The 16,018-nt window shown below is 36.2% G+C and overlaps 1 protein-coding gene across 2 annotated transcripts in view; it reads left to right on the top strand.

Annotated features, from left to right (window-relative positions):
• The first annotated feature begins 314 nt into the window (after nucleotides 1-314).
• AFF3 (ALF transcription elongation factor 3) overlaps nucleotides 315-16,018 on the top strand; it is a 142,147-nt gene continuing 126,443 nt past the window's right edge. For both annotated transcript variants that reach the window (XM_072413371.1, XM_072413365.1), the window contains exon 1: nucleotides 315-439. In XM_072413371.1, coding sequence (XP_072269472.1) covers nucleotides 387-439 — 53 coding nt within the window. In that variant the 5' untranslated portion in view covers nucleotides 315-386. The remainder of the gene's footprint in view (nucleotides 440-16,018) is intronic.

Raw genomic sequence — 16,018 nt, 5'->3', positions numbered from 1 at the left:
TGAGGAGGACTAATACCCTATGAGGGGGACTAATGCCCTGTGAGAAGGACTAATACCCTATGAGGAGGACTAATACCCTGTGAGGAGGAGTAATACCCTGTGAGGAGGACTAATACCCTATGAGGGGGACTAATGCCCTGTGTGGAGAGCTAATACCCTGTGAGAAGGACTAATACCCTGTGAAGAGGACTTATACCCTATGAGGGGGACTGGCACCCTGTGAGGAGAACTAATACCCTATGAGAACTAATACCCTGTTAGGAGAAATACCCTGTGAGCTGGTGCCCCATGAGGTGGACTGATACCTTGTGAGGGGCACTTCTAGCATGTGAGGAGGACTGATACCCTGTGAAGAGACCGACATTATCCAGCACAGCTCCCTCAGCATGGACAGCCTTGACTTTGCTCTCCTGCAGGAATGGGACCTGGATGACCTCTGGTAAGTGCGTGCTATGTCACTTTGCATGTTTCTTTGTGTCACTCAGGGCTAGCTTATAACGGGAGTTGCGCCTTGTCTGAATTCTCCTTACTAATCTTTGAGAGAAGTGAGAGAGCAGCCCCAGGGGCAGGGAAATAGAGTTCTAGAAATGCTATTGGTGCGGCACTATGTAAGCGCGCTTTGCAAGGAATGTTGGCAGCTCCGATATCAGCCGACAGGGGGCGCTGTGCCGCACGGTCTGTTACAGGTACAGCCTAGTCCTGGTACTGTTCTAGTTCCCAGGGCATCATCATCATAAAGATTTGTTTCAGCTGTTTGTGGAAAGTAGTAAGATTCAGGTAAAGAGTTGGAAAGGATTTGTATATATTTGTATTTTTCTCATAAATGGCGTGTTAAAGTTTTTTTTTAAGATTGATGTATTTAGCATCCAAGCAGACTCAATGATTCCTATCATGCCATTATGTCCTAAGCCCTGCTATACACTGACATCAGAAATACTTTAAATGGTACACAGATAGATCAGATAACTGTTGCTGGAAACAAACTTTATTGATCATTTCTTGTGCTATACACACAGCTCCATTCTGAGCTATGGAGAGGAGAGTGAGAGGCACCCTTCTGTTCTCTTCTCCATAGGAAACAACAGCAGTCCTTCCTGGTCAGTTGTTCATTATTCTGCTGGGGTTGCCAAATTTTGTAGCAGTTATCCTCATCTCAAGCGATAATAATATGACATGAAGCTTTAGGCTGGTGATTGTTTATTCCACAAAAGATTTGTATACTGCTCCAGGTCAGTGGCTCATCACAGGCTCTGCTGCAAAATCCTCAGGTATTGATCTGGCTCATTGGACTCCTACAGATCAGCCAGAAAAGGAAATAAAACACTACACCCTGGGATTCAGCATCTTTTCTTAGTTATTAAATTGTAGCAGTGTTTATTTCTTAAATGGTTTATGCTGATGAGTGCTTTCAGTGTGTAACATGCCACAGGTGACCCCTGTTACTATAAAAGAGATATAAAAAAGTTACACTATCTTAGAGCATAGTCATTCTTTTCTACTTGTGGGAAATTGTAGTTGGGCAACTGAAAAAATGTGATTTCATATTTGCACAGTTATTCCAAATTAAAAAGATTTTTTCTCAGAGAAAGATCGAGTTCCATGCTATCTTCTACCTGTTTCCTGCTGTAGGAAATATGTTTTAATTCAATAAATTTTTATTTAATAAAATAAACGTGAATTGTACACAACAGTTAAACAAAAACAGAAAAGAACAGGTAATGTTTGAACATAATGAATGCATCAGGTTTACAGAGTTTTTCTTGAAGTAACATCAAAAAAACATATCTCCAAAAATCAAGGCAGTCTCTGTAAGTATTGCTTGGCCTGTCAACAAATAATAGGTAATAAAAGGAAGAGGTAATTTTGGGGGGGGGGGGTGTCCACATCAGGATGGAGACTGAGCCAAGGAACAGTGAGCGATCCATGGGTCCTAGGTGAGTTCAAAGGCATCTGGAGTATCTTTAATAGTACACGTGAGCTTATCATTCACCATTATCCAGTTTAGTTTTACCTATAATGAGGCCATTGGTATTGAGGATGATTTTTAAGCCCTGGCCAGGTTGATTCTACCAGCTAGAAGCAGGTAATTACATTTCAGCAACAGTATAAACAGAAGAACCAGGAAAACACTTGGCTATCTTGGTAGGGACTAGGTACTAGCGTAGCATTACCTTGTAGCTTCATTTCGACCAGATTCACATTAAGTGAACTTTGGATATATTCTGGGCTTCTCAGGTTCACTCCTCCAAGTCCCAAGATTGATTCATATCCCTTTGCCAGGCTGTCATATGAGGTAGTTTCGAGGAGGGGGCCACAATGCCGAATAGGGAAGTAAAATCTGTCAGCCAAAGTCTTACCGGTACTTTCATATGCAGTTTTGCAATATTGGGGGGACTTTGAGAAAGTTTTGAGCTTACAAAAGAACAAAGCTGTGAATAGTGGAAACCTTCAGATCTGGGTAATTATTTATTTTGAACCAATTTATTGAAACTCAAAATGTGTCTCCCTGATACTCTAGGATACCCATGGCTACTCCACCAACCAATTCGATGTGATGGAAACTCAGGATTCCCCCAAAGCAGGGCAAGAGCTGTATAGCTGAACTGATGGTGTTTCACTCTGTCCCAAACCGATAATGAATACTGTAGGGAGGGGCATGAAATCTTGGGACTCAGATGATTAGATATGCAAATGAGGGAAGAAATATCCGACTCTGTATGTGGGTGAGCCTCAATATCTACCAGTTTGAGCCTCTGGAACAATATAGTAGTACAGGCAAGTTGAGCAATCTGCGCAACCGTGGTAGAGCTTAAAATGCGGCACACCCAAACCCCCTTGTGTTTTAGGGGAGAGCATGATTGTACGGTTAATACGTCTTCCTTTACAATACCAGATGAATGCCATGACATGGATTAAAGTAGATCAAGAGACTCATGGGGAATCCGTATGGGTAGTGTTCGCAACAGGTATAGGACCCTAAGTAGCACATTTATTTTTACCCCTGCCAACCTGCCCAACCAGATCTGGTGAGACGTGAGAATATCTGTTTAAATAAATAAAACATGTTTTATAGAGGGGAACTGGTGTTGTTACCTTGAGGTTATTTATGACTTTAGTATCTTGATAAACATTTTACTACTGTTGAACAACAATTGTAATAGGGCAACGCAGTACACTTTCCATGTCTGAAAAGTATTATAAAAAACAAAAACTTTCAAGGCAGTCATCGCTGTCTTTGTGTTCTGCAAGGCCAGAAAAAATGCATGAAACATTATACTATAGTGTGAATAATTGCATCTTTTCATTCAAGGAAAAATAAATAAATATATTGATTGTGATTTGGAGCTACCATCTCCATCTTCTCTTTGTTCTACTATTTCACATAAATAAAATTACCCATGTGCTTGCTTCCATTGCCTGCCAAGTGTTCCAATGAAGGCAATTGATCGTTTGCAGTTTTTATTGTGTGATCCTGAAACTAAAAGTCACCCCTGTGCTCCCAGCCTTAGAATTAGAAAATAACATCAATGTCGGCTGTATACACCTCAGTCTGGTTTACCTACAGAATCTTTCATTCAAAATCATTATTTTGTGACCATTTTTTTTGTAATCATTGATTTACAGCTGTCTTTCCAGATATTACTCCATTAAAACTTTTTGTTAATTGCTTGTGGTTCAATATTATTATAGAAAGACATGCTAGCTATGATACGATGCAATAAGCAATATATGACTTGTTTTTTCAGCTGTTGTAAATCATACACATCCTTAGCATACACACTCCATTCATCATGTTTTACATGCAAATTCGCATGTTCTGCTGCTAAATATAGAAATCTACAGGTACTGCATATTTTAAAATAGACATCAGAACAGCATTTTTGGATTGATGGTGCTCTAGGCACTAACAAATCCTCAACTGGGTACTGCAGAAATATATTGGAAGACAGTTATTGTTAAAACATACCTAGTGCAGCTTTCATCTTTACATGAGAGGAGGACACCTCTACAAGGTGAGTAAAAGAAACATTAATACTTAGTAGAAAACTTCAAATAAATGAACCGTTTTGCCTCTTTGCATTATAATTGGATTTCTGGTTCTAATGAATCATTCAGATACCTGTAGATGATAGTTACATATCGCGTGTGGGAATAATCCTAGTACAGAAACCCTGTAAAAAGGGATGTATATTTAAAGTCTGGACAGTTCATTTAGCTTTGGACCAAAAGTTTGCCTTGACCAACTATCCACCCTATATCCTTTGCCTTTATCTAAAGAATCTAAAGAAATGTACTTTTATTTGTCAGGTGCTAGACCTTTGGTGACTTCTGAATACTTCCACAAGGACTTACACTTTCACCTTTCTTCTACTGCATGATTCATTTACCAGAATCAATCATTTTTGGTTGTCATTCTGATCTCCACATAGACAAAAGATGCTCAATTGTAAACATTGGTAATATGTTCTGACCGTTTCTAGTTTTTCAGAACTCAACATTTCTTACATCACAATAACTGGTTCTTTTGGGCTGAGCTTTCTTGCAATTCTAGCTGTCTCAAGCGGAGTCATTGTTTCAACCAGGAGACTTAGCGTTTTACCTTTTATATCATAATACATTTCTTTTAAAGCATTATAAAACCTTTCTTGTCTGGTATCTTTTAAAGCTGATAGATCAAGTCTTTATTGGGGGATCCCCCTCTCTTTACCAGGTGTGTTTCTGCAGGGTTAAAATAATGTATATTGGGGACCTCCCAGCAATAAAGGTACATAGCATAAACTTTATGTGATATGGTTTCATTGAAAGCATGTTGTTTTGTTCCCATAGAATATTTTTTTTTGTTTGTTGTATTAGTTGCAATTGTCATCGATTTTCCCTTTTTCCTGAAATAAATAAAGAATGTTTAGGAAAAAAGTAAACATATGTAAAAAAAATGCAAAACAGAATTAGTAAAATTAGTAAAAATTAGCAGAACTAGTAAAAAAAATGTCCACCATTTCTTACTCTTTATTAAAAATCAGATTATACTTAGAGTTAAGAAGAGCAAAACATTTTATCAAATGCTAAAATGTTTTATAAAGAGATTGCTCTGGATCATGTTCACCCAAATGTTCCAAAAAACATGACAAGAGATTGTAGAATTGTAGCTTTTTCTGTGTCCCAGAAAAATGGCAATATAATCATTTTGAACTTTATATATTGGTACCTATACAAAAGTTTTTGTACAAACTTTAAAAACCTGGCACAACATGGACACAGAATAATGATTAAACTAGTCTTGGCTGTCAAACAAGAGTGTAATTTAGTTAAAATATCAGAAAGTGACTTTAGATTTTAGTTTTTAGAAAGAAGTAAAAGTTCAAGCTTTTTTCAAACTTTGTACCATTTTGGTTGGATGTTAGAATTCAAAAGGGAACTGGCTTTCCTTTTAGGTTTACTATTTAGCATGCAGTCAGATACAGTTAGTGATATGGCCATAGACTTTACTTGCTATTCTTTTGATTGGATCACTTTGTTGTAATAAAATAGTTCCAGCGTATCTTATTTGCTGTGCTTAAGTATTGTAAATTATAAGCAAGGACTCATATTTCTTTTCCACTCTAAACAAAAGACTTCTAGAATTAGTGGGAGTTCAGTTGACCAGGCTCAAAAAATTACAAATGCAGAAGCAACAAATAACAGACTTGTGAAAAATATGATTCTTCTTACTGACTAAGGTTAAAAAGGAGTCAGTGGTGCACAGATTGGATAAAATCATAGTGGACAATGAGGTATATGGTATACTGTTCTAGTCAACTCTCTATTAAGTATAGTTGTGATATGAATAATACATTAGGTATCCAAGTTAAAACAACATACATTTTTATTATTTTGAACACTGAATGTCAGGCTGTGACAGTATATAGGTAGAATTACCTGTTTAATTACAGTGGCTGAATGTAATTTAGATATAGCTGGTGTCTATTTATTCATGAAAAACACATTTTGTTGTGTATTTAGTCCATGTTGTATTATCAGTTATGACATTTCACAAGCATATTGAGTACAAATATTGCTTTCCTGTTTGTCATGTTTCCTGTGCAAATACCTCATGCTCTGGAATAAATTGCAGGTGACTCTACAAGGGTCCTGGAATTACCTCATCTCTGAGCTTTTTTTAGCTCCTGCTTTCAACTAAAGAATCTGCAGTCTGGTCAACGCTGACTGAAAAATAGTGACTGATTCATTTCAGATCATATCAGGTCATTTGACATATTATCATTTCTTACAGCACACGCTGCATTGCAGATGTGTTTGTACTGGTTCAATTATTTGCATGAATAAAATAGATGAAATATTACTTCTTTTGGCTATACAGTTCTTTGTACAGTATTAAAGGGATGTATGCTGTCCTTATTTTGTACAGGTTTTTGTTTACACATTCCAGTTTAGTCAGTTTAGTAATTATGCTTTAAATACAGTTGGTGTATTAAAATACCCTTCTAAGTTTAAAAGGCTGCTCATGTTGGAAATATTCAACCTCCCCTGGTAATCATCATCACCAAGTTTTAAATTTTAGTAGGGGATATTTTATGATGAGGATACCTTCTCAAATACAACTATATAAATGTGATTTCCCTAACTTCTGAGTGATTTTTACTTAGTGTTTTGTTTGTAGGACAAAATGCAAAATTAAATCACCCCAAAAGAAAACAAAAATACCCACATAAAAATATACACTCTAGATAAAATAAAAAAGTTTTGGCTAGTAATTCACTTTAAAAAAACAACCAATACAAAACCAATAATATATATAAATATATATATATATTTATATATCTACATATATATATATATATATATATATATATATATATATAGTAAATAATCCTAATAATGTGTATTATTAAGTAAAAAATAGTTTTGTACTTTTTTTATATTTTGTACATTATTTTTATATTTTTAACTTGTTTATATTTATATATACCACATGACAAAGAACATGTGGTATATATAACTACATACTACATACTAAAACCATGGGCAATATGATGGAGGTAGCCCCTCTTTGTGGCTATAACAGCACCCATATTACCATGCACAATTGCGTCTCCATCTGCTGGAGTCTACTTCCTTCTTCTGCTTAAATCACCTGGTCTCATGATGCACAGGTGCAAGATTGGGTGATGTTTCCTCCTGAAAATATAAAAAAAAATCTCAATGCATATGCATGAGATCCACTTTTTTTTTTTACATTGTGGGCAAAGCTTCTTTTTACACATGCCCAAAATCAGGATACGTGACCTATATATCGCAGGAGGCTCTGGGTTTCCCATTCAGTTATTACTGACACGGTGGTAAAGGAGAGAAGTTCTTCCTCTTCAATAAAAAAGTATTTGAAAAAGACACCCTGAAATGTTGGCTTACTATGGCAAATATGACTTTCCTCTAATAACTGTGTAAAAATTTAATCAAAGTGCTCAAGATTGCTATCTTACTGACAAGATCACAATCAACACTTAATCTAACTATAGGTATTTGATAGTTTTGAAGTCAGAGCTCTGTACAGGTAGAAGTGCCTTGGAACTCACAAAACAGATGTACTATGAGGCTCTAAAAGAGGAGCACCTAGGTACCCTTAAATACCACCAAGTACAAAACAAAAGGTACATTATGCAGCATAGTACTTAGGAATAGTTACCCTTTCTAGCTGTTCTCTCTACTATAACAAAATCCTCACTTTTGAAGTTTAGATCCACTTTAAGCTGACCATAGATGTCAGTCAGATTCAGATGTGAAGCCCAAATACATGTTATATCTCTGTTTTTGCCTAATGTCCACATAGATTTTTTCCAAGCGATAAAATTATATCTTGTATAATTGCTGCAATGCACTGTAGAATGCCTTGTCTATTTATTCCCATGTAAAGATATCAATATATGCATACTTTACAGTTGAGAAGCTTCTGCAGGACGCATAACAGTAGCTCAATACAAACCAAAACAGATGGCTGTGTACATGTTCAAGTCAATGGGCTTTGTTTTTAGCGTAATAATTGCAGAGCAGCCAACTGCTTCAGCCCAGACAGATTTCTTTGCTACAGAATAGGGATTTGGGGAAATAGCTGTTTACTGAAGAGAGACCTCTCTGCTACTTTAGATCAATTTACAACACTAAAACTTTTCTCAAGAACTTAATTTGTCTGATAGCTACACCCAGAAAAAAACAGTGAAGTGTTTAGCTAGTAAGTATTTTAGAAAAAGTTACCAATTTGACATAATATTCACACTTTATCTCCAAAAGACTTATGCTTTAAGAGTGCTTGTGTTTTTATTGCAGTATTTCCCGCAGGATCACTTAAGGGAAACCAATTTTCAAACTCATTATAACTGGCACAATTTTGTCAGGCCAAAAATAATTTACTGCAGACTTGGGTTTAGCATATCTCACTTACATTATTCTGCTTGCCACAGAGTATCTAGATAATTATACTTCAATCACATTTTCACAGTACCTCTGTGTACGATTTTCTACAAGTCTCATATAAACATCTAAAAAAGTGATTTTGGGAGACTGGAATATGATCTAGTTACAGAAATGAAATGGTGGAAGGTAATTGTAGGTGTAGGTTTCTGAAGAGGATCGTGCAATCTGTCAATGCAAATGTAAATGAATGTAAAGTGTTTTATTTCTTTACTTTGTCTTTATCACCTGTAAGGATTTAAACTGCACACACTAAATAAAGCCTAAATAAAGAAGCACATGGATTACTGACAACAACTATATACTGAAAAGGAAACATAAAGGATTGTACAGAAAGTTAGTATATTCTAGGCCTGAATGTTGAAAGACCCCTTTGCGCTGCTGGAAGTTACGCAGTACTGCTACCATCTCCTCCCCTCACTGTACTGATTAAAAGGTAATTTTTGGAAATAATACATATCTTGTCCCTCACTCCCCCAGGCTTACTCTGCTTTTTACAACTGGTCCCTTGAAGCCCAGCTCTTCACTTTTCTGTTGCTTATAGGCACTTAATTATCATTATAAACAATGCAGCTTTAGCAATCATTGTAGATGAATGCTAAAGCTAGATTAAAGAGACGAGAAGCTGCCAATAAAATGAGCAATAAGGTAATGGGTCTGTATCATGTTTTAGTCCATCTAGGCAGAACAAGCATTACCTCATGTAGATATATATCATGGCTATATTTTACAGCAGCCTGAAATACGGCTTTTTAGGGCAAAGCAACATGTTTGCTTTAACCCCCTCTCATCAGTGCCAGGAGCTAAAGGAAATACCTGGTACCTCCAAGTATGAATGGGCATGTGACATGCATGTAACAGCATTCGCAATTTACTTCTGTTACTTGTGAACTACAAGTCTGGCTGGCAATGTGTAGCTTAAGGAATGCTTTTTGCAGTTTTCACTTTCACTGTTTGCATTGAACATTGAACATTTTATGGCACCACACAACTGAACTGAACTGAAGCCTGAACACAGGAAAAAACAACCTTTACTAGTTTTGGCAAAGCAGCACAACACAACACATATGCATTTTATCTTATGGTACTGTCATTTATCTCAAGAGGACAATTGAAGATATGTAAAGAAAAACATATAGGGTGATTGTGTGAAATAGATGAGCCAGGGATTTGATTTTTAAGGTCACAGAGTGTCCTTAGACATCCTGTAAGTTGACTATACAGAAGAACTATACATAAAGAATAAAAAAAGCTTTATTAAAATAATAAACACTTCTTTACTCAGAATGTTGTACTTGTGTTTGTTTTGGTTTAGTTATTTTTGCACCACATTAAAAATTTCCTTGTGTAAGGCACTCCTTCCTAATCAAGCTATCTGGAGACATCTCAAGTCAATGAATAACCCTAATTCTGGCAATATATGTATGGGGTTTTAATCCATTCAATCTAATAATATACTGGACTAGAGATGAAAATTATTTTTCCTCAATGAGCAGTTGTAAATTTTTCATTTTAAATATCCAATCACATTTACTGACCAAGTGATATCAATCCATCAAAATGAGAATAAGCGATTTATTATTCTTCCATAAATGAACACAAATCTTAGAACCTTAAATTGTAAAAAAGTCTTATTTTTGTTTTTGTACATGCACTTGTTTTGCCTCCTAGCTTTCTCCTGTAGCTGGGTTGTTAATTATTTACACAGTCGGAAGCCAACAAACACTTTCCAGTGTCAGAAGATGCTTAAGTAAAGTCTGCTCAGATGATAGGAAACATATTGAATGCAGGCAGGCACAGTTACAAGAGGGGTCTTATGACACACACTTTGGCTGGAATATCCAATTGCATGCTAGTATATGACATGCAAGTACATTGTTTATTTCTTTTTGTAGTGTAAGTGGACATTCTTATTAGATTTTAACAGTGCTCTGAGTGCTCAGAGTTTTCTCTTGGTTTTCGAAAAGTTGATCCTAGTGAGTAGTCAGATTTTACTGGAAAGGGTCTTTGTTTGAGTTTTTAGGCTGTAGTCTGAATTTTGCTCCTGAGCTTAGGCATTGAAAGCTTAGCCCTTGGTGGCTGAGAGGAAGCTAATGAAGGAAGAAAATGGAGATGGGGACTCTGGAGCATACATGGGAATTTCCTGTGGTCTGATTGTCACAGTCAGCTACCTGATAAAAAGAAAACACGGGAACCTCTGTTGTATTGAAAGCTATGTTGGTTTTTCTGTGTGCTTGAAAAAATCTCTACAATCATCTAGGGACTGACAACCAATAATATTGTACTGCAGCTACTACTATTGAGTTTTCACCAAAGATATTAGTGAGATGATCTACCTGAAGACAATGGTATCTCAGTTGAGGTTTTCCATTGCAATTACAAATTCCATGTAATTAGAAGCACTACTGGAATTGTACACAGTATAATGATGTGACTGTAACCCATATATTCTTAATATTACTGAACTGACTTCAGAGAACTGAAGCTCCTTGATAGACTTAAGCTGCGTACACACGTCAGATTTTTCTCGCCCGATAATCAGCATCGGCCAGATATCGGGTGAAAATCTGGCGTGTGTACAGTCGTCGTCGTCCATCGTCCGAACGACCGTCCTGGCGGATCCACGGACGATGAACGACGACTGATCCTAATGCAAGGGAAGGGGGAGAGCGCGCAGCAGGGTGTCGCTCCGTCGTTCTCCCCCTCCCCTCTCCATAGAGCAGAACGGTGTTGTATGTACAGCACCGTTCATGCATCATGTAGTCCTTTGTCGTTGGAAAGGATCGTGAAAGATCCTTTCCAATGACAAAAATTGCACGTGTATATGCAGCTTTAGAAATTAGCCAAAAAGGATCTTCATGAGTGAAGTCTGTTTAAAATTATTAATGATTAATTTACCATCCACATGAATGGAACCATGAAGTTAGTATTAATAACCTTCAGAAAACCACAAGCATGCTGGAAAAAGATTTTAATATCCCGGGGTGCAAAAATACTTATGTACACCAATATTATCATTAGCAATGCAGAGAATAACTATTAATCCCTTATTATTTCCTTTAAAAGAAAGGTTTTGTGCATGAGATGCCTTTTATTGAGAGGGTTTATGTCAATTTTATGATTAAGCATTCTGAACTTTATGATATCCTAAAATGAAGTGCAGGGAACAATAAATGTGAATTAACTGGTATATTTGCCTTTTTTAACCACAGCAATGGCATTTAATAGAACCTTTCTACAGGAGTGAGTGACAGCTGTCTTTCCATTCCTGGCTCATTTTAATGATCTTCCTTTGTCCGTTTGATAGTGTTATGTGTTTTTGCCGGTTTATTAGAAGATTTAGTGATATGATGTTCTAAATGTAAATAATGTAACACAAAACTTTAACAGTGTACAATGCACCACTGTGTATAAATAATTGCTTATTACAGTTCAGAGATTCACAGTTAAAAATCTCTCAATACAATAACGTGTTGTCGTTCTAACAGGTTGAAATGTTCCTCTCGGGAAATGAAGACAATGTGAGAAGTGCAGGAATCTAATAAATGCTGGCATGACAGTAACTGAGTAAAATTAATAGCTCTTAACACCCATAATTAAGGCTGGCACTGAACAGCTCCTGTTTTTTTTATGTAAGTGGAATACAGTAATCAATTTTTATTATCACCATACCTCTGGTTTAGTCTTTTCCTCCATTGAATAAGGCTGGGAGGAATTAAAGTGAAATTAAGCTTTCTAAAAAAAAAATCTGTTCTACTACATATACTGCAAGGATTTTGCAAACTTTAATTCAAATTCTTAATCCCCCTTTAGCCTCTCTCATAAGAATATCACATATCCTTCTCCTGTGGATGGCAAAAACTGTTTAAAATTAAAGTCAAGTGGTTTCAGGGATGATGAGGTCACTGTAGAGTTTGATTCATTCATGGATGATTTCACTATCGTATCATACTATTCATTTTATTGACTTGCATATATTCACCTTGTCCTTTCTCCCATTCCACTCAATTTGTCCACCTGTAATGAAGAGAAATATCTGTTCACAATAGGGCTATATGCTGCGTTGTGAAGAATGCAGCATGTGTGACTCTCAGGTCAGTTTAACAGACGCAAATTATCTTTTTGGCTATCTTTAAGGCTGTCAGCCTTACTAATGGCCAGCAATGTATGAGACATACTTCCTAATTTACTGTGAGCTGTGGATATAGTAACTATAGCAGGGGTTCCCTGAAGACCTGAACCTCTTTCAAGGATTCTCCCATGTTAGAAAGTTCAAGAAACATTGATTGTGCCCCATAAAGTGACCAATGCTTTCACATTATGTGCTATTTAAATAATGTGATCAGGATGAAAAGTCATAGAAAGGATAGAGCTCAATGAAGTACATCTCAGGTCTGTCCAGAATGTCATGCTTTTGCCAGGAGCCATAAATACATCCTTTTGTGACTCCTTTTTTCACCTTGTTAGTTGACTTCTGAAATGTTTCTGCTATTAAGAATTGATAATTGATTTTATTGTTAATGATTTGGAATTGCTCTTACTCGTAATATTTAGCTGCAAGTTGTTGCACATCTTTGACTCTGGTTGTAGTTTTGTGAAAAAAAGTAAATTTTAACAAATATATATGGGATCTCCCTTTAACCACCTGGGCGTTACACTGATGTCTAGATTTCTGTACCAAAAGCGGTACACTGTTTTTCATGAATCTTTTTTTTAAATTGTAGACCTGTAACTTACAGAAAAAAACTTACAGAAACACACAATCATGTAAAAAAAAAATATATATATATATTTAATAAAATAAATAAAATACACAAAGATCAGCTTAAACAAGAATACATAAATAAATGAAAAATACTGAAAATGTGATAATTTGGTATACTGTATAGTAATATATTTTTCTAAAACACCTCCCTAGTGTCCAACAGTCCAACGTCACATACCTATAGACAAAACCACATAAATATAATTTATATTATACAAATATAAAATATTTGAATTTCCCGCTACGACCCCCATCGACAGGCGCACGCACGGACATCATCAGGAATCGCCGATCTTTAAAAAAAAAAACTTTAAAAAAAAGTTTAAAATACAAAAATAAAAATAGTGTATAATGTAATGTACCTGTACAGTAGCTTATATAATATATATATAATACAATTATATATATATTATATAAGGATTTCTTTGTATTGGACTCAATACAGCTTTTTTGTATTGAGTTCAATGCAAAGGATTTTGAATTTCCGGCCCGCACCGACGCATGCAGCGACGTCACCGGGAAACCCCGGTGATCGTCACTGTACTCGCCGGATGAAGAAAGAAGACAGAAGACATCTCCGCAGGAGCTGCGGGCAGAAGGTGAGTATTTTTTTTTTTGATCAACGCTGGATCATCGCAGCGGGGACCAGGTAAGTGATTGGGATTTATACAGTGAAAAAAGTTCGGGTTTATCGATTTTTGCAAAATCGATAAACCCGAACCAAGGTCGGGTTTACCGGTCGGGTGGTTAAAATATTAGAAAGATTAACAGTTATTGTGAGCAGGCTACCAAATTTTACCTTTCCTTAGATCGGTAATGAAAATGAACAATAAGTGCTGAGCCAGCCAGCCTTCAGATGTGATGGCTGCATTAGTTTTCTTTTTTTTCATACCTAACTATACTCGCTCTTCCACTTTATTTAAAAGTAAGCTGTGGATGTCACCCACCAGGGTTGTTTTTTTCTATTACTATTACATGAGTATTGGGAGATTAGTAGTTTACAGAATCAAGATATTACTGTTTTATGCTTCTTGATCATCTCACATGAAGTAGCACTGGCATGGCATTTCTAGCAAGATCAACTGTTTTCAGCTTTTTTACTTGAAAATAAAAAACTGGTACAGCCACCTCATCTAACGACTGGTAGGCTGCAATAAATTAGGTTTTTGTACTTTTTATTTTATTTGCTTTACTTTAAGATGTGCATGGGGAAGAGAATAGGCATAAAAAAATAGTTATTTTTTTAGTTCATAAAATGCAAAATTTAACCCCATTTGGTTGCTGTTGGTAACAGCTTGCATTTTTTGTTTCAGTCCTTTCCTTAGATTAAGTAAATCGGTCCCTGTTTGTTTGAAATACTATAATGGAACTTGTGTCATCCCATGTAATACTGACTCACTGTACAGTTTTCTATACAGAACAGAAATCCCATAGGCTGCAAAGTGGATGATGCAAGTGACAGTTAACACGATGGCTCAGTTTCAGTCCATTGCAGCTGCACATTTAATAAACAGCATGTGGCTTTTATATACAAGTGTTTGTTATACTGTATACATGGCACATTTCAGACTCTAAGGGATGGATTGCCAGGAAGTCAAGCTTACAGGCATGTTTAAACTTCGTTTATAATGATTTGTAATATTTTTTTTTAAATAATATAAATTTCGTTTTCTGTGGTTTTTGTATTTGTTCTTCCTTTGTTCCCCCTATTTTAGCTTTAAGTGCCTTGTATATACCAGAACAATGGCATACAATATAAACATTTTTTTTGGCATAATTGGTTCAGTTACTTGTTCCAAATCTTGATTTTTGCTATCTTTTGTTTTTGTAGTTATTAGATGTATTTTACATTGTGTTGATTATTAATAACTTATGCAATATTTATTTGCAGTGTGTGTTTTATACTATATGTTGGGTTATTGTACCTGTACATGTTTTTGCAAGTTGGTAAAAGTACTGATTTGTTTGGGTAGATCCAGTCAGAAGTTCCCCTAATGATTTGCTCATATTCTATTGCTGTTACATGGTACATGATGGTCTATATTTGTGGAAGTTCTGGAGGAAGTCAAATGCACATGTACCAGAATGAAAGCTAAAACTTAACTAAATGTTTGTGATCCTTCACAGGAACTTCTCTAGATTTTTTATTATGATTATTATACTTAATATTGATATTAAATAGGATTTATAGAGCACCAACATATTACGCAGCGCTGTACATTAAATAGATGTTGTAAATGACAGACTAAAACAGACAGTGAAACAGCAGGAGGAGAGAACCCTGCCCCGAAGAGCTTACAATCTTGGAGGTGGGGGAAGTACACAATAAGAGGGGGGATATGTAGTGGAGGGAAGTAGTGAGGGTTTCGAAAGACAGAGGAGGACGGTAGGCAAGTTTGAAAAAATGGGTTTTAAGTGCTCTTTTAAATAAGCTGAAAGTAGGAGCAACCCGAAAAGGGCGAGGAAGACCATTCAAGAGAATTAGGGCAGCTGTTGAAAAGTCTTGGAGCCGTGCGTGTGATGAGGTTATGAGTGAGGAAGTCAGTAGTAGGTCATTTGAGGTGCAAAGAGAGTTGCTAGGGAAGTATTTTTTTTTTACCAGGTCAGAAAGGTATGTTGGACAAGAACGGTGGAGGGATTTGAAGGCAAAACACAGGAGCTTGAATTTGATTTTAAGGTGAAATTTAGGCCAATGAAGAGAACTACAAAGGGATGCAACAGAAGAAGAGCGGTGGGAAGGATGGATGGATCTGGGTGCAGCGTTCATAATAGATTGTAAAGGAGAGGGTC

Source organism: Pyxicephalus adspersus, chromosome 1 (genome assembly GCF_032062135.1).
Source record: "Pyxicephalus adspersus chromosome 1, UCB_Pads_2.0, whole genome shotgun sequence".
NCBI classification, from domain to species: Eukaryota; Metazoa; Chordata; class Amphibia; order Anura; family Pyxicephalidae; genus Pyxicephalus; species Pyxicephalus adspersus.
This window is presented reverse-complemented; position numbering and strand designations above follow the sequence as displayed.